This window comes from Telmatherina bonti (assembly GCF_933228915.1).
Source record: "Telmatherina bonti genome assembly, chromosome: 13".
NCBI classification, from domain to species: Eukaryota; Metazoa; Chordata; class Actinopteri; order Atheriniformes; family Telmatherinidae; genus Telmatherina; species Telmatherina bonti.
In genome coordinates, this window is record NC_136611.1 from 34,691,389 (window position 1) to 34,709,418 (window position 18,030).

Sequence of the window (18,030 nt, forward strand, 5' to 3'; positions counted from 1 at the left end):
TCCGTCATTCAGTTTTAACATTTAGTCAAAGATGTAACTGAAAGTCTGTTGTTGCTGCTGTTCCGACAGAGATCGGTACATATATCTACCAACCGCCCTCCTTTGGGTGGCTTCATTATTAAATAAATACAATATTTATGTCACAGCACCTTTAGAGCTGCAGCATCTCTGCACTTTTCAGCTAAAGTGTTCCATTGTTAGCTTTGGAAATAATGGCAAAAAAAAAAAAAAAACCCAGAAAATGTCAGTTTAGTTTATGATTTCTGTCCTTGGTGTTTAATGTTTGGTACATAAAGTTTGTGGAACAGCAGCGCTTCATTGAGTCAGTGTGATGCTTGTCTCCTGCCCTCTGGTGGACACCTGTTGCATTACAACAACCCTGACATAAACTGCACATAAGAGTCTCGTCATAGAGGATATATATATATATATATATATATATACACATATATATATATATATATATATATATATATATATATATATATATATATATATATATATATATATATATATATATATATATATATATGTACAGAAGCACCAGCTGTAAATACTGAGAGGGTCAAATTAAACAAACTTCTGTCCAAATATTATGAAAAAACCAACACAAGAAGTTACAGCAGGCAAAACGACTCACGACTCAATGAAAACTTCACAATTTATAGTTTGATGTTGTGAAATCGTCCTGCGATGGACTGGCGAGCTGTCCAGGTGTACCCTGCCTTTCACCCAAAGACTTCTGGAATAGGCTCCACCTTCCCCGCGACCCTGAATTGGAATAAGCGGTTTGGAGAGTGAATGAACGAATGACTGAATGTCGTGAAATTACACTTTTTGGCCACCAGGTGTCACTGTGGAGATGTGTTCCTCACTAGATCGGTTCTTTCATCCAGAACAATCTTCCAAATCATTCGACCTCCCAAATGTTCCACTTGTGTCTGTCAGATGCCTGTGAGAGAGAAGAATTTGTGAAGTTTAATGGCAGATACTGTGTGTAAATGTGCAGAATGTGGTAAAATGGCCTTTTAGCTCACCTGGCTGGCGTCCTCTCCTGGGGGTTCATGCAGTTTGTTTCCCCGGGGGCCGGAGCTCTCTATGAAGGTTCCTGGAGAGGTCACGAGACAGAAGTAGGGCTTTGGTTAATGGCATTGGATATTGGGTTGGGGAAATGGTTCAAGGTTTAGCTTATGTGCATTTATATCATTATTTGGTGATTTTTATATGCTTCCAAAATCCATCTAGGGAGTTTGTTTTAGTTTGTAGTGTTTTTACGATAAGGGAACACCTCGGATAGGTGGAAAGTGGTTTAGCCCAATCAGCAGCAGAGGATATAAAATGAGGCCGGTTGGCTCATTTGGAGAGCTGCTGGTGGAGCTGCACCACAACAGATTGGTGGTGGTGTCTATCTTTAACAATGAAAGACTTTTGTACCAGAGTCTTTTGTGGGTTCACTGTTTTCCAGACACTCACACAGGTTAGCATTCTCACACCAGGAATTATTGTTATTTGTAGAAAACTACATGTAAGAAGAGGTCCACATGGTTGTTCTTCTGCTGGTGTTCCTGGGATCTGCTGGAGCTCCTCAGCTCTAATTACCTCCAGCACCTCTGCTGCCTTCATGTCCTACATCTTTCCAGCTTCCACCTCCAGCTGGTGGTACTTTTCCAGCTCCTCTTGTTCCTTCTTCTTGGTGTAGTTTCATTTCGCTTTGCTAAAATGTTATGATTTCATGTGGTTGAAAATGAGCTTCTCACTTCTGCAAAAGTGAATCACTGAGACAAGAAAGCAGAAGGATGTGAAGACCGACATGTCAGCATGTGAAATGTACAGAATAAAAGGTTGTAAACATCCCTTTTTCTCAATGTTTGCTCGCATGTGCAGAAATATTCAGTGATTACAGTTTTTCTCAGTCGCTTTGCTGCTTCTCTCACAGCAGAAATAACATTCTCATTACTATTAGTTCAAACTCCATTTCTGCACATCAGCAGCATTTCTCATCACATTCATCAGACTGCAAATTGTAACTTTTGTTTTCATGCAATTCTCTGTGCTTTAATTGTAATGTAATTTGCTTTGGTCGTATCAGTCAACATGAACTAAACTTGGAAATGCAGAATAATCAGTCACCATAAGACTGATAGTCCTCATTTCACAGCTAGAGTCATTAAAAGACTTAAATTACTCATCACACCATCTTGCAGAAGATGGATTCTTCACTGGAGGAGATACTTTCCTCTCTGCATTGAAATGTTTGGATCATATCAGATGTGATGTAGAGGAATCTGCCCAGACAGACAAGAAGCACCTCAATGCACAGGCATAAAATGAACCTGATTGATTGCTATATTGGGTGCCGATTTGATTTAAATTACAATTTTCACAATTCCTCAATGTTGCAGATAATTTTAGACTTACAAAAAAAACCAAAAGTACAAAACTTTTGGGGTTTTTTTTTACTAGACCTTGTTTATTTATTTCAATTAGGAAAAAACAACACAGCAGCCAGACCATCATTCTGCTGCTATAATGCCCAAGAAGACGAGTAAAAAGATCAATAACAACAATAAAAATGACAAAGCTATTTATTTGAAATTTGTGAAACAAAAAAACAGATTTTCAATTTTTCAATTTGATATATATATATATATATATATATATATATATATATATATATATATATATATACACAGTTGCCCTGTACAGTTGTGATACGTTGTACGTTGTTAGTTTGGTTTTTTTTTCTTTGGTTTTTTTTTGTTTTTTGTTTTTTGTTTTTTGTTTTTTGCATAATGAAGCTGTGAGTAAATGAACCGTATGAAATCAAATGTGTATAATTTTACTCTTTTAGCTGTTTTGTGCATTTTTGGGGTGTGTCTGCAACATGTGACAGTTTCATATTAAAATCACTTGCAGGTTAGACAGCCACGATGAAAACACGACGAAGCCATTTCAGTACCTCGTCAGGACTTTCCATCTTCATGCTCTCACAGTTTCATAGACATAAATTCTTGTTTTTGAGGAACAGACTATAGTATAAACTCTAGTGATGCTTCTGCAGGTTTTCCACCAGGTTCTGCTGTTTGAGAAACGATGTGTCTGGTGTAAACATGTTTATGATGTTGTGAGAAAAACACCACAGCATCTGAGAAAAACTCACGTTTGCATGATAAAACACGCCACTAGGTGGCAGCATAACACACTGCAGACATCTGCTCTGATCAAAACCAGTAATCTAACATACTGGTTTCAGATTCCTTTGCATTTTCATTTCATGTATTTCAGTATCTGATTTTAAAGGATTTAAGAGTTTTTCTCTCCTTTACACGTCAGACAGCAGGAACTCTGACAGCATTTATTTCCTGTTACAAAGTTATGAGAGGATGAAGCACAACGGAGGACACATCAGTGTGTTCTGCATCAGCCTGTTTTCAGCTTCAGCAGCTCAGTAACAAGAAGCTGGAACATGTAAGCACTTCCCTGCCTTGCCGACCGTGTCTCCCCTGCTGACAGAGTTCCTCCTGGTTGGTGGCCATTAGGCTTCTTTCTTTTTTTTTCTGTGAGTAATGACTCCACCTCATCCGGACCCAAAGGAAACCATGTTGCTTCATACTTCCTTTGTGCTTTTTCCACCACTGATCCACTCTTTGTAGCTTAATAAAGCAGTAAAGAAGAATAACCCGAGCCAATAAAGAGCAGATGGGTTTAACCCTGCTTGTTGTGGTTATAACTTTGTATGAGCAGCTGCACAGAAGTCCATTTATGCATAAATGCTAGCCAGCAGCCCTGTTCGAGACAATGCTGTCACTGTGGAGCACCCTTTGAGTTTCATCTTTAAAAAGCTGTGTTTCATGTTCTCTACAGACTTTGACAGATTTTTCAAAGACTCTTGCAGGTTTGTTTTGGATGAATGCCGAGATACGCTCAGATCTTCTCTCTTCCAGCTGTAACACCACACCATGTCGGCTGTAAATACAGCAGTCATTTCTGTCTATAGGTGAACTGATAAGGAAGAAAGGAAATGAACAAGGCTCAGTGGGGATTTATGACAGATAAGACAGAAACATTCATACAGCAGAACTGAGAAAAATTTATAACACACTTTAAAAACAACAAAGTTGACCAAAGTGCCACAATGTGCAGAGTTAAAATTAAAAACTGAATGAATAACATGTAACAGGACCATTTAAATGTAAAATAATTCAATTAAAAATAAAATATTTACAATCAACTAAAAGCAATCAAAATAAAATCAGATTAAAAATGACAACTTGTCATTTAAAACAAAAATTCAGCGTAAACAGATGAAGTCTTCAGCAGATTTAATAGCAGATGGAGAGGAGGCCTGTTGAATATGTGAAGGCTTCTCATTCCACAGTTTAGATGCTGCCACTGCAAAAGCGCGGTCCCCTCTGGGCTTCCGTTTAGGCCTGGTACAGTCAGGAGGAGCTGGTCGGCCGACCTGAGAGGGTGTGTAGGGATGGAGGAGATCAGAGAGGTACAGCAGCACCATTCAAACATTTTAAAACAAATAAAAGGAACTTAAAATGGATCCTAAAGATCACGGGCAGCCAGTGAAGAGACGATAAAAGCGGAGTGATGTGCTCATATTTACGTGTGCCAGTTAAAAGACGCGTAGCTGCATTTCGTACCAGCTGCAGTCAAGATATAGACGACTGACTCACACCAAAGTAGAGTCCATCACAGTAAACCAGCCGGGTGGTCGAGAAGGTATGGATTGCTGCTTCAAAGTGAAGACATGTTAAAAAGTTTTTAATATGTGCCTGCCTGCCTCAGATTAAAGAAACCTGACCGAAACTGACCGAATCTGGCTGTCGGGCTTTCATTCTGAATCCGTTTTGAAACCAAAGTTCACAATCTCTGGTTTGTAAAATAAATGAAAAAGATCCAGATCTGTAGGGGGTACATCAGCAGACCCAGGACCAAACACCACCATCTCTCTTTTGGAGACATTTAGATTAAGAAAATTCAGTGCTATCCAGGATTTAATGTCCTCAAGACTTGTTTGGAGAAAATTGACAGGAGGTCCATAGTTCTTTTTAAGGGGAAGATAAATCTGGCAGTCATCTGCATAACAAGGAAAGGAGATGCCATGTCTCCAAAGAACTGAACCTAAAGGCAGTGAATCCATCACAGGATGAATAATAAATAAATAAAATAAATTAATAAATAAAATAATAAATAACAGGAGGACTCAAAGTCCCCAAAACAAATTGAAAAGTTTTGGTCTTTTAGATGGGACCTGAACCATTAAGACACTGTCAGCCTTTTATGTCGACCCAAAGTTCCAAACGGGAGATTTAGGCCATGTTCCCATCAGCCTTTTTGATTCTAATCTGAGTGCGTTTGCTCAGAAAGTCCGCTTTGATTGGGGAAATGTGAACGCACCAAACTAATTCTGATTCGGATCAAATAAAGCAGACCCGGTCCGCCTACAAGTGCCTACAAAAGCTGAGCGGATAATATTGTAGGAGTATTATCCGTATCCTTACTGCAGCTACCTTGTCAATGAAAAACTGCAAAAACCTTTCACACAAAGTCAAGACTAAACACATACCAGTTGAGTCTAAAGAGGGTTTAATGTGGACCAGAGTGGGGAGCTACTGGCTCGCTGTCTTATAACTGAAATAACTTGAAAGTAAAGCTTGTGTGAGAGTCAGGTTAGCCTGCAGCCTTATCCCCAACACTATGTGTTGGTTTATGACACATGCATTTTTGTAACTTGATATCCTGTTTTAACAGGATGGTCAAAGGGACTTCCCCCCAGTAACATGCTGACCATGATGCCTGTGGCTGCATAGCCTGCTGGTGACTGTCAGGCAGTGTTAGCATCATATGGACCTCCTGACTCACCTCACTGGGGAGCAGTCAAACAGGAACAGCAGTCATAAAGACCCATTACACATGGGGGAAAAATGATAAAAGTGTGTGCTTGCAAAAGCTGGACGAGAGGCAGCGTACACCCTGGAAAAGATGGCCAGCCAAAAGAAATGTGAAGATAATGCATTCGTTTGAAAATATCCTCAATGTTATGTCTTATTTAGGTGATGATTCAAAGACTGAGTCCATTCACGCTTCTTTAGGCCACATCAGTTAACATCAGCCTGTTTGCTTCGAATCCGAGTTCTTTTCCTCAGAAAGTCCGCTTCGTTTGGGGAGATGTGAGTGCACCAAATGAGTTCTGATTCGGACCAAAGAAGCGGACTCAGTCTACATACAAACGCAGGTCTCGGCCCATTGCAAGTGGACCAAATACAGAAAGCGGACCACAAAACAAATTACTTCCTGCATGCAGCGTAGCATTGCATTGTGGGTAAATACATAGCGATGGCGTTAAGGGTCCTGTGCCTCGTCTGGTGTTCATACTGCGTCCATTGTTGCAGTGTATTTCTGCAGTATACTTACATAAAACTCAATAAAAACCCAAAACAGTCATAGTTTCATCTCCATGTTTAACTCACAGGTGGAGGAAACAGTTTTCTTCTTCACGTGGGTCTTGTCCTCTTTTGCTAAATACTAGTGCAGCGCCCCCTCTGGTGGGAATGGGGATATATTATTCTAATGGTTTGGCTGGTTTCACCAAAGTGCAGCGTGAACACGATCTCAGACCGCATGGATACACCCCCCTACAACTGAGCCGAGTCCCCAATCGGACCAAGACTAGCAGACTATCCTGATGTGAACACATCCTAAGTGAGCCAACAGTGACACACTTTACACTAAAAGTAAAAAAAAAAAAAAAAAAAGGTTATTTTGCCCACACGAACATATTTTGTGCCACACAACCTTGATCCTCACAAGGCAGACCTCGTTGTAAAGGTGCCTTATCACGCTTTCCTCCTCACAGTGTTTGTATGCAAAACACTTCTTCATGACTTCTTATCAGCTGATATTGCTGACATATTGCTAGCTCAATGAGTACAAACATGATTTTTGTCCTTCCGCAGGAAATCAACCTCAATTTGTCTAAATTCTCATTACTAACATTTTATTGTTGTGGTAAATGGAAGAAAAAAATCAATAAATTGCTTTTTTTTTTTTTAAAGCTCCTGTAGCTCCTCTGCTAGCTTTTAGCTAATTCTCTTTCACTCAACCAGTTTAAAGCTCTTTTCCTTTGGCTGTCCTTCACTTAGAGCCTTTCAGTCACATCATGGTTGGATTCAGTGTCTTAGATGCGTAGTTGGAATCATATCATCCACTGGAAGACGGGCCTATCAGCTGAGAGACACTCCACATCGCTGCACATCTGAGCTAGCAATGGCGGCATCAGCACAACAGACATCTAGCTCCACAGTGCAGGCATGCAGCTTGAATGTACACACTATGATGGCATAATACTACCTCTGTTTGGTATTTATGAATGGTTTTAACTGAGCCATGACTACATCACAAAGGGTTCCTCTTCACCAGCCTGCACACCAGAGAGTGGAGGTTTGTATAATTGCACCTCACTCTAAACACTGCTTCGGTAATCAACCACCAGTGGCCTAAATCCTAGTCTATACATCAGTTATTTATTGTGCCTTTTTCCCAGCAGAATCATTGTATTCCAAAATGTTGTACAAAGCTGCTCAGGGTGTAACCTGCAGACAAACAAACACAGCTTGTCTTCATACATTTACTGGGTCTGATGTCTTTGTGTAAGGTCTGAAAGGGCTGTGGGTGAGACTGGCTGAATTCTGCTGCTGCGGGGAGTGTGTAACTTAATATCAGAGTGAATCAGTCATTCTCTCAGCAGACATGAGGATAGCTGTTCTAATACCTGTCTATCCCAATAACCCACTTCCCACAACATCATGCAGAGTGTTGCCTAGAGTGCTTCAGTTCTGGCTCCAAAACGCATTAAAGTTGGATTTTTATGTACTTATGTAACCATACAGTGTTTAAACTGGAGAAGATACCGGAGTCAATACGCTGCAGGTAGAGGCCTCCGTCTTGTCAAGACCTGACTAATGTGTGCAGAAGTAGAAGGAGCTGGTGGTGGAGACATCATCATCACACACCTGAATGTGTGATCAAACACACTGATGTGGTTTCCTACCTGTAAGGACTGCTGCAGAAAACCTTGCACTCAAAAGTTGTAAATGTGCAGACTTGACACTGGAGGACATGCAGGAACATTGTCATTCATGTGAACACTACAGAAAAAAGGAGGTCAAAGTTGTTCATGGACCTCTGCAACTGTAGGATTGTTATTGCCTGTTACTATACCTGACAACTTGTTTTCCAGTTTGTGGCTTTTTCCAGGACAGAAAGAACAACATGCGAAACATCTGTCTGTGGATTCCAGAGTCTAGTCTAGTTGTGTTAAAACCAAAGAAACGAGACCAGAAGTGCTGGTATCAGAACTAAATGATAACCAACAGGACAGTGCTCACAAGAAACTCTTGTTTCTTCAGTGTTAATAATCAGATTAGAAGTTGTCACAAGTAATCTGTCTGAGAACCTCCACTGGTGGATCTGACTGACTGCATCTATTTAGTTTGTGCCACATTAATCTGGCTGCTGAAGGCTAAAAGTTGATTGCTGCAGGATGCTGAGATGCTGAATCATGAGAAGCACCGCCAGTTTAGTGGGATTTTACAGACTCTCCCTATACACACTATACACTGCCCTGTAAGTACTGCAAGGGCCTCATTATAGCTGGTATGTAAGTAAGGAACTATGTATGTCGATACTGAAACTCCTTTTAATACAAAATGATAGATAGATAGATAGATAGATAGATAGATAGATAGATAGATAGATAGATAGATAGATAGATAGATAGATAGATAGATAGATAGATACCAAGTGACAACCTCCAGCGGTTAAAAGTGAAGCCAATGCGGAAGTACCAAAAATTGAAGTTCTCCCTTTATCCACTAGGGGCTCCAAAACAGAGCAAATCCCCATAGACACCCATGATAAAAAAGACCAACTTCACAGCAGAAATAAACATGTTTACAGCAGGAATAAAAATGTTTACAGCCTGGTTCAAAAACATTTTAGGTTTAATAGGTCTGGTTTACCTTCATGACAACTGTGAGGAGAGTAATTTGTTGTCTGACTCATCTCTTTATCTGTAATTTAATCTCAAAATATGGCATAATTAGGGGTGTGTTTTGATTGACAGGTACCTGATATCCTTCTGCAAGAAGGTAGAATGTAGCACAACTGCAGCTTTTAGGCAGCTAATTGCGTGACTTCGCTTTAGCCTGCCTACTTCTGTTGGCTGGTTATCTGCAGGTTACCTCAGTTAGCTTATTAGCTACAGGCAAGTCAGAATTCACTAGATGTCAATCATCTACCCCCACCCTCACAGCCCCCCTCTCAGCTCTTCTTCTTTGGCCACTTTTGTATATTCTGGGAGAGACGGCATGTGTGATGCTGCCAAAAAGGCAACAGTGGGAACCGCCCAATGAGCTTCATTTCAGATTTTCATAAACCTATGGGTGACGTCACGGAGGCTCTGCCCATCTTTTATACAGTCTGTGATCATAACCTTTTTGAAAATGAGGTTGTGACTAATAACGATTATAACTCTATAGTTTAAAAAGATGTAATACAATTATTTATGGAGCAAGTTTTAAAGGATTCAACATTAAAAAAAAAACCATGTCTGGTAACGTCATTGCAAGTTGAAGGCTGCTTTCAACAGGAAAGGACATGTTTCAGCTTTAATTACTGTATTTCTAAAAGTATCATACAGAAAATGTCTCCTGCACTAAACCAGCAGACCTGATTCAAGCCATCCATGCAAACTCAGAGCCAACACTTCCTCCACTTCAAAACAAAAGCAACAAGGAATGAATAATTGAACAGTTACAGCACACAAGCAACAGACTGCAGGGAAACAAAAGTGTCTGAGATTAAAGAAAATGCCCAGTTACTCTTCTGCATTAAGGAAACATTCGCCGTCTTTACTCTGTTAAAATGTATAGCAGTCAATCTTATCAGGGCAGTGACACAAGGCCAGGTATACTTACAGCTCATGTCATACATAATGGTGTTTAAATCTGCAAGACACAAGATCTTATTATCAAGATTTCAATCCAAACGGGAAAAACACATCTGCTAACATTAGCATGCTAAAACAACATGAGTGAAAACTCTGACTGTAGAAGTAAGGCTCATCTTCATCACCTCCTAACTTCAGTAGTTTAATCAGACATAGTTTGACCTGAGGATGACATATAATCACAGAACGTTAACAGATATCCAAATGTTTTAGTAGTTTCAGTTCCTGGCAGGCTGCTTGGCCAATCAGCTGTTAGATAGATGTATCAATGGTCAAATCTGACAATCAGGAAAAAAAAACACACACACACTAGACATCAGCATAGAGGTCTTAAACCTAAAATAAATCAAATTTGGATTCCAAGAAACGAATTTTATCCATAACTGAGGTTGTACATAACATCTGCAGAACACCTTGTTGCAGCAGAAAGCACAGAGGACTTGAAAATCCCATTTCCTTTTCTCAGCTTGATTCACGCAAACAAACTGGACATCATTTCCTGAATGTATTCACTATAAGCAGTTAAACAGAATACGTAGAATGTGTCAAGGAGCCATGAAGCAAATGATGCAAGAACAGTCTGAAACGTAGCATTTAGGGCTCTGTGTTATGGTTCTTTCCTGTTCTATTTGATTAGGCCACATCAGGTGGAGCAACTTTGCAGCACCAAAGTGATCCCAGTGCAAGCTGCCAGAAAACTGAACAATTTAGGGTAGTACCACTAAAATTTCTCCCTGTTAAGTATAAGAGCTGAAAAATAACAAGAGGGCCAAGTGCAGATATAGCGAGTAGCAGTTCATTTGCTTGAATCCTGACTCATCATTTCTGAGATAGCTCTACTAGAGCAAACAGAGAAGGCCTTTGTGTGTCAGATTACAAAGCACACAGTAGAAATTATAAGCATGGCCTACATACTGCGTGGCATGACAGGCGGTGGTGTGCCAGGCCTAGGCTGAGAGTACAAACTCTGATTTAACGAGACTTTAGTCTGCATGAAAACTAATCTACATAAAAATGCATGGCATGTTATTTAGCTGTGCTAAAAGCTGCACAGAGATCCAAGCCCTGCCCTATTGCACTGCTGTCCACTCATGTCCAGTGGGAAAGCCTAATCACCATGGCAACAATAACCTGCTTACTGATATGGGTCTAGCAACTGTACCGTTCGAGTCACAGTCGCATTCTTGCCTGGCATTCAGATTAACTATTAATAAGCTCATCTGTCCCCATTCCACAGCTCAAGCGGGCAGAACAGTACAGACGTGACTGCACAAGCTCCTGGATTTGCATTTTCATGTTTGATCCTCCCTTTCAGACTTTCACTCTGTACAGAATCACCTTTCAGGCTCTGTAACGTTTCCCATGAGGAAAATATGTACATTTTCTGTTTTTGGGGGGATTAATCAGACTTGCTCTTAGCTATGAATCAGGCATTTACATCATCACACAGCAATGGGCAGGTTCAGTGTTTATGATGATATTGTTATCCATCTAACTCATAATTATGTAGGCCTTATCATATATTAAGATAACGGATTGCCATTGACAGTTGATACAGCCCAATAGGCCTATCGTAAATGAAAAAGGCAACTGAGGCTGGTGTTTATGGCAGGAGGGACTTCATCTGGCCATGACTGGCCAGTTCTGCTGCAACAATTTTCACCATGAAGCTTGGCCTGGATCACAGTTGATCTGATAACTGTGGTTCGCTTTCCTGATAACAAAGTAGATTAAATATCCCTGCAACGTTAAAATGTTCCTTTTTGACAGTACGAGCCAATACTAAGCTATAAAATACTGTGAGAAATCTGAACACGGTGTCGCATTTCAATTCCGCCATTTCGACAAGGAAGACCAACCTCTGCAGATTAGACGTTGTCAGGCGTTGACGATTATTTTGATTGGCAGGCGTCTTGGCCAATGGTGATCAAGTATGGCAACATTTGATTAGTCCAAATTTGTGTCAGTAAACATATCTGGGTGACATTAGCCAATCGGCACGCAAGTAACTCGGAAAGGGTGGGGCTTAGATTGTAGTATAAAGAAGTGTTGATGCGTCGATCACGCACACTTCTCGGAAAAATTAAGTCTGCGGAGCGGATCAGGTAAAATATCAGCAATCATGAGGGAAATTGTCCATCTTCAGGCTGGCCAGTGCGGTAACCAGATCGGTGCCAAGGTAAGTGCATATGAAGCTGTTTTTGGGTTTCTCAGCGATACATTTTGGCTTAGAAACGCCATGTTCATTCTCTACATGCCGGTGCTTTGTGCTCGTCGAGCTCCATAAACCACACCCTGCGGAGATCAACGTGCCCTACTTTAATATCTTTCTGTTTACGTTTTTTAATTAACATCTTTTTAGATAGATACAGCATAAAGTAAAGTTGGCATTATTAATAATGAAATGCCAAAAAAAAAAAGACAGAAATTGGCACTTTCTAAAAATTTTTAAGCCAGCTGTTAAATTTTCTTAAACGTTTGATACAATGTATTTAGAATACGTTTTAATACTCCTGGATCTGTCAAAAAATCGTCATTTAATTGATTATTTGCACTGTGGAGGGAATTCAGTGGTTCCCATAGACGCCTTAATTTTTCTTAAAGTTAAATCCTGTAGTTAACCATGATTAATGCAGTGTGGAGTTTCATAGCTTTTATTTAATCTTTATTTCTATTTTATTTTCTCCATTGATTATCCCGCTTTGTTGAGGCCTGTGCTGCAGTCTGGGCGGTTACTGACGTAGCGTGACACGTTCGAATTCATAACCCAGCCAATGGGGAGTGAGGGCGCATGCGCACAACGTCCTACGGCGGGAAAATACGTCAGCATTTAAGCGTTTTTGTTGTGGAGAATTTAATTTCCTTAAGATTTAGTATTCATCACATTTCTGGAGAGATTCTTGCATGTTATATTTTTAAATACTGATACATGTTTTATTGTTTTAAATTGCAGTTCTGGGAAGTAATCAGTGATGAACATGGTATTGACCCAACTGGTACCTACCATGGAGACAGTGACCTGCAGCTGGATAGGATCAATGTTTACTACAATGAAGCTTCAGGTATGCACTGACATGGGTATAAGATTTACTTTTTTTTCTTTTTTTTTTTTTAAAACCCCAAATCTGACCTTTTTGTGTATTGTGTTGTAGGTGGTAAATATGTTCCACGAGCTGTGCTTGTGGATCTGGAGCCCGGCACCATGGATTCTGTGAGGTCTGGGCCTTTTGGCCAGGTCTTTAGGCCTGACAACTTTGTTTTTGGTAAGTTACTAAGATGGGAAGCTATTGTACGCCACAAGGAAGTGCTCGGAAATAAAATCTCTCTCCCTTGTTTTGCAGGCCAGAGTGGTGCTGGTAACAACTGGGCCAAGGGTCATTACACAGAGGGTGCAGAGCTGGTGGACTCTGTCCTGGATGTGGTGAGAAAGGAGGCAGAAAGTTGTGACTGCCTGCAAGGCTTCCAGCTCACACATTCCCTTGGTGGCGGCACAGGCTCGGGCATGGGTACCCTGCTAATCAGTAAGATCCGTGAAGAGTACCCTGACCGCATCATGAACACCTTCAGCGTGGTGCCTTCCCCAAAAGTGTCCGACACAGTGGTGGAGCCTTACAACGCCACGTTATCAGTCCATCAGCTTGTTGAAAACACAGATGAAACATATTGCATTGATAACGAGGCGCTCTATGACATCTGCTTCCGCACACTCAAACTCACAACTCCCTCGTACGGAGACCTCAACCACTTGGTCTCTGCAACCATGAGCGGTGTCACCACCTGTCTCAGGTTCCCCGGACAGCTGAACGCTGATCTCCGCAAGCTGGCTGTCAACATGGTGCCATTCCCTCGTCTGCACTTCTTCATGCCAGGATTTGCTCCCCTCACAAGCAGAGGCAGCCAGCAGTACAGATCTCTCACAGTCCCAGAGCTCACCCAGCAGATGTTCGATGCCAAGAACATGATGGCTGCCTGCGACCCGCGTCACGGCCGCTACCTGACTGTAGCCGCCATCTTCCGTGGCCGCATGTCCATGAAGGAGGTGGATGAGCAAATGCTGAACGTGCAGAACAAGAACAGCAGCTACTTTGTTGAATGGATCCCCAACAACGTCAAGACCGCCGTCTGCGACATTCCTCCCCGAGGCCTCAAGATGGCCGCCACTTTCATCGGCAACAGCACCGCCATCCAGGAGCTCTTCAAGCGCATCTCTGAGCAGTTCACAGCCATGTTCAGGCGCAAGGCTTTCCTCCACTGGTACACAGGAGAGGGTATGGATGAGATGGAGTTTACAGAGGCTGAGAGCAACATGAATGACCTGGTGTCAGAGTACCAGCAGTACCAGGAGGCCACGGCTGAGGAGGAGGGAGAGTTTGAGGAGGAAGGCGAAGAGGACCTGGCTTAAGTTTACTGTTCCTTGCAAAACAATTCAGTGTTTTTCCATGTTCCTGCAAAACTTCTGTTTCCTGTCTTCTGAATTCCTAAATTACTGTCACTAAGATTTTCAAAATAAAGTCACTGCTTATAAGTCAATTTGTTTTTTTTGTTTTTTTTTAAATTAAATTTGTGCGCCACATGATTAAATTGTAGCTCTAGTGTAAACTAGAAAAGAACTCGGACATCCTTAAAAGATTCTTGGATCCAAGCAGTGATTCGGATCACCACCAAAATCGGTGCTTTTCACATTTCCAACAACTCCAAATCATGAAAATCAGTCTATAGCAATGTTAGTGACACTGAGCACAAATGCCAATAAAAATGACCTCCTTGGAGGTAATGACCTGCAACTGGAATCAGATGCTGCCTCTGAAGTTCTAAATGCCTCTTGGAAACGCAAACCTAATAAGTACTTTAAGGCCATTGAAGGTCACGATATTTAATATCAAGCAACATATAGATAGCTTTAAAATGCTGTGTTACAGTTCAATCAAACTGGAAATGTAATGGTTGAAGGAGTTGCTGCCACAAGGTGGCAGTGTTGGCTAAATTCTCTTCCAGATCAGGTAGATGAGAATGGATGGAGCCAGAACCAGCAGTGTCCAACAACACACTTTCTTCACAAGGCCCTCCAAGTCCTCCTTTTTCCCGAAGCGTGACACAAACCCGCTCTGTGGGGAGTAAAGATTGTAGATTAACTCAGGTGAACTAAACAGGTTTGTTTTGCAGACCGCAAACTTGATATGTGGTGATAAGAACCGGTTTGCTTGGGGAAGTGCAGGGCTGCCATTACCTACTGTTTGGTCCCTGGGCTGAGAAGTTCTGTAGGCCCAGTCCTGTCCTCAAAATGTACCAAGTCCAATTATAAAAAACTATCCAGATTTACACTGAGGTTTTCTTTATTTACTTGTATTAATATATTACCAGGTTAGCATTACAGTGGTTACAGTATTACAGTGGTTTGGTCAGTGGCCTTTCTGTGTGGAGTTTGCATGTTCTCCCCGTGTATGCGTGGGTTCTCTGCGAGGGTACTCTGGCTTCCTCCCATCATCCAAAGACATGCATGTTAGGTTAATTGGTTACTCTAAATTGCCCCTAGGAATGAGTGTGAGCGTGAGTGGTTGTTCGTCTCTGTGTGGCCCTGCGATGGACTGGCGAGCTGTCCAGGGTGTACCCTGCCTGTCACCCAAAGCCAGCTGGGATAGGCTCCAGCTTCCCCGTGACCCTGAATTGGATTAAGCAGTTCAGAAAATGAATGAATATATTACCATGATTTCAATGAACGGTATTGAGTACAACATTGAATAAATAAAAGCAGCAACAGATCAAACATCCCTGTGAAGCTTCCTAAACAAATATATCAACATGGCTTTTCAGACACTGCAGCCACAACATAGGAAAACCTGCAGATGCTTACATGAAACACTGCACTGTTTCGGGAAGCGCTTTCTACCTACAATGTTACCCAGTTCCCGCTGTTTGTGTGCTCCAACACAGATATTATTTTTTGACAAGTCAGCAGTCTAAGTCATCCCCCAGATGCCCATTCTAATTAAAATGAACATATGATTGACAAGTACCATAAACTGCATGTTTTAAGTGTCAAGATGGCAAGATAGAGTGGACTTGATTCAACACCATTCACAGACACTGTTGGTGTGTCCAACGTAATATTTAATATGGGGCGTTCATGGCCTATTCTGTGTGTTGGGAGGAGAAAATGTAAATATATCAATTTAACATCCGCGATTTGATCTATTAAACCGTGGAGCAATGTTGCTGATAGAAACTGCGTCTATATTTTGACATGTTTCTAAAGGACGTGCAGACAGTCTGTGTGTGTTATTGCGCACAGGACAAGAAGGAGACGCAGAAAAATGCAATCTTCCCTTAGATTTGTGGGACGAATGAGGAGACATCATCAGAACATTGTTTGTCCAGCATTTTGGAGCATTTTGGGGAAACTCAGGAGGAATGTGCTGTCCAAGTCCTAAATGTCATGTGTTGCCGGATGGTAACAGTTATTGGTTTCAACGTAGTCATTAACTAAAACCAAAACGTTTTTTTTTCCAGTAGCTTTTCTAGACTATTGTTCTTTTATTCACCTTTCAGTGTCTTTATTCTACCTTTTTCCTTCATCCCTTCTGCACATTTAACCGACAGCATTAACTTTTTCCTAAATTTGCTCCCACACAGCGTTTATTTGTGTGTCTATCAGATTTCTTTGCTGTAGGTCATCTTTTCCCTTGAAGCTGCCCATGCTGCAAACCCTTATTTGAACAGTCTGAAACATGTTGGCATCTGCCGCCCATTTATACGATCACGAAGTCCCCTACAAACTGTGGGTTGGCCCCACGGAAAATTCTAGATTGCACATGCACATGGAACATAAGAGATCCGGCTTTAGCTGTGCCCGTGTGACTACATGCACCATTGCGCGTCCATGTCAAAGTGCTGGGCTTTCCATTTTGAATTTGCACACACGGGGCAGGATTTGGCATGGTGGCAACAGGTTTATTAGGATCAATCAGCACTCTTAGATGTGCATAAGATGCTGATTGACAGCAGAACTTACAAGTACCATAACAATTAGACTTTTTAGGTAATTTTGTCCAAAAATTCATAGACCCCTAAACTTCGTGGGCCCCTGGGCTGAAGCCCAGGTAAGCCCGTGCATTGAGGTGGCCTTGGGGAAGTGGAAACGTATATGGTCCAGGATTAGGGGCCAAAAATGCACAGAATGCTGTCCCTGCATAAACTAGACTTTTCTAGTTTTGACTGAAGATATTAACTCACCCATCCTCCCTTATCTCGTATTTCGGAGCAGATGACCCTCTCCACGTAGGCTCCCACACATTCTTTTAGCTGGGGCAAGACCATCTCCATGCCCCTCTCGTTGCAGTGCAGAGCCATCTGTCCAGCCAGCACATAGACTGACAGCACGGCACTCCAAGCCAGGTCCCTGCGCCGCCCCCTTGGGACAGGGGGGAAGAAGTGCTCGTCCAGGATGCTAATTAGCATGGGGCATGCCGTGTTTACTGTCACATCCTGGAAGACCCGAGGCCAGCGCCTGAAGAAGATGGGGAAGCGAGTAAGGAGCTCATCTCCAGCATGTCGCAGGGCTGCGGTGCAGGCCGTAGGGGCAGGACCCATCGTCCCATCAGCCCCCCCTTTGGTAACATAGTCTATATAATCATAGGCCATGAGAAAAGCCTCTCTTACCAGTGGGTCAGGACTGCTCAGGCCCATTCTGGCTTCTGGCACCTCCGATTGACACATGATCAGTTCTGGCTGCCACTTCTCTACTCACCAAGGTGTTTTCTCATGACACAGCAGACAGACAGCGTTCATCTTGTCTGTCAGTCAAAGATCTGTCTGGAAATGTCGGGCTGAACAGAAAAGTTGGAATTTTAAAGAAGGAACTAACAAAGTTCTTGCAGTATCATCTGAGGAAATAAACTTTCCATAACGTACCTCAGTCATCAGGCAAACTGATGGTTAGCAGCCAGACAGCAGGGATGAGGAGTAATATGGTCCAGAGGAGTGTACTTTTGTATGTGTAGCCACAGACTGGG

At 41.9% G+C, this 18,030-nt stretch overlaps 2 protein-coding genes across 3 annotated transcripts; one reads left to right on the forward strand and one right to left on the reverse strand.

Moving 5' to 3' along the window:
* Positions 1-4,143: 4,143 nt before the first annotated feature.
* LOC306764316 (bcl-2-like protein 2) lies at positions 4,144-18,030 on the reverse strand. 2 transcript variants are annotated; one of them, XM_079251427.1, is made up of 3 exons: positions 17,930-18,030; positions 17,252-17,844; positions 4,144-4,462 (listed from the first exon to the last, which is right to left on the reverse strand). In XM_079251427.1, the coding sequence occupies exons 2-3, from the start codon at positions 17,732-17,734 to the stop codon at positions 4,292-4,294; spliced, it is 654 nt and encodes a 217-aa protein (XP_079107553.1). In that variant the 5' UTR covers positions 17,735-17,844; positions 17,930-18,030; the 3' UTR covers positions 4,144-4,291. The 2 variants fall into 2 exon arrangements, with proteins under 2 accessions (XP_079107553.1, XP_079107554.1); XM_079251428.1 differs by lacking the exon at positions 4,144-4,462 and adding an exon at positions 14,702-15,126.
* LOC306764315 (tubulin beta-1 chain) lies at positions 12,085-14,494 on the forward strand. The gene is made up of 4 exons (XM_079251426.1): positions 12,085-12,200; positions 12,975-13,083; positions 13,174-13,284; positions 13,363-14,494. The coding sequence occupies exons 1-4, from the start codon at positions 12,144-12,146 to the stop codon at positions 14,421-14,423; spliced, it is 1,338 nt and encodes a 445-aa protein (XP_079107552.1). The 5' UTR covers positions 12,085-12,143; the 3' UTR covers positions 14,424-14,494.

Coding starts and splice junctions, on each gene's coding strand:
- LOC306764315 (XM_079251426.1), top strand. CDS start 12,144: ATGAGGGAAATTGTCCATCTTCAGGCTGGCCAGTGCGGTAACCAGATC. Junction 12,201..12,974: donor GTAACCAGATCGGTGCCAAG/GTAAGTGCATAT, acceptor TTTAAATTGCAG/TTCTGGGAAGTAATCAGTGA. Junction 13,084..13,173: donor TTACTACAATGAAGCTTCAG/GTATGCACTGAC, acceptor ATTGTGTTGTAG/GTGGTAAATATGTTCCACGA.
- LOC306764316 (XM_079251427.1), bottom strand. CDS start 17,734: ATGTGTCAATCGGAGGTGCCAGAAGCCAGAATGGGCCTGAGCAGTCCT. Junction 4,463..17,251: donor TACGAGATAAGGGAGGATGG/GTGAGTTAATAT, acceptor ACACCCTCTCAG/GTCGGCCGACCAGCTCCTCC.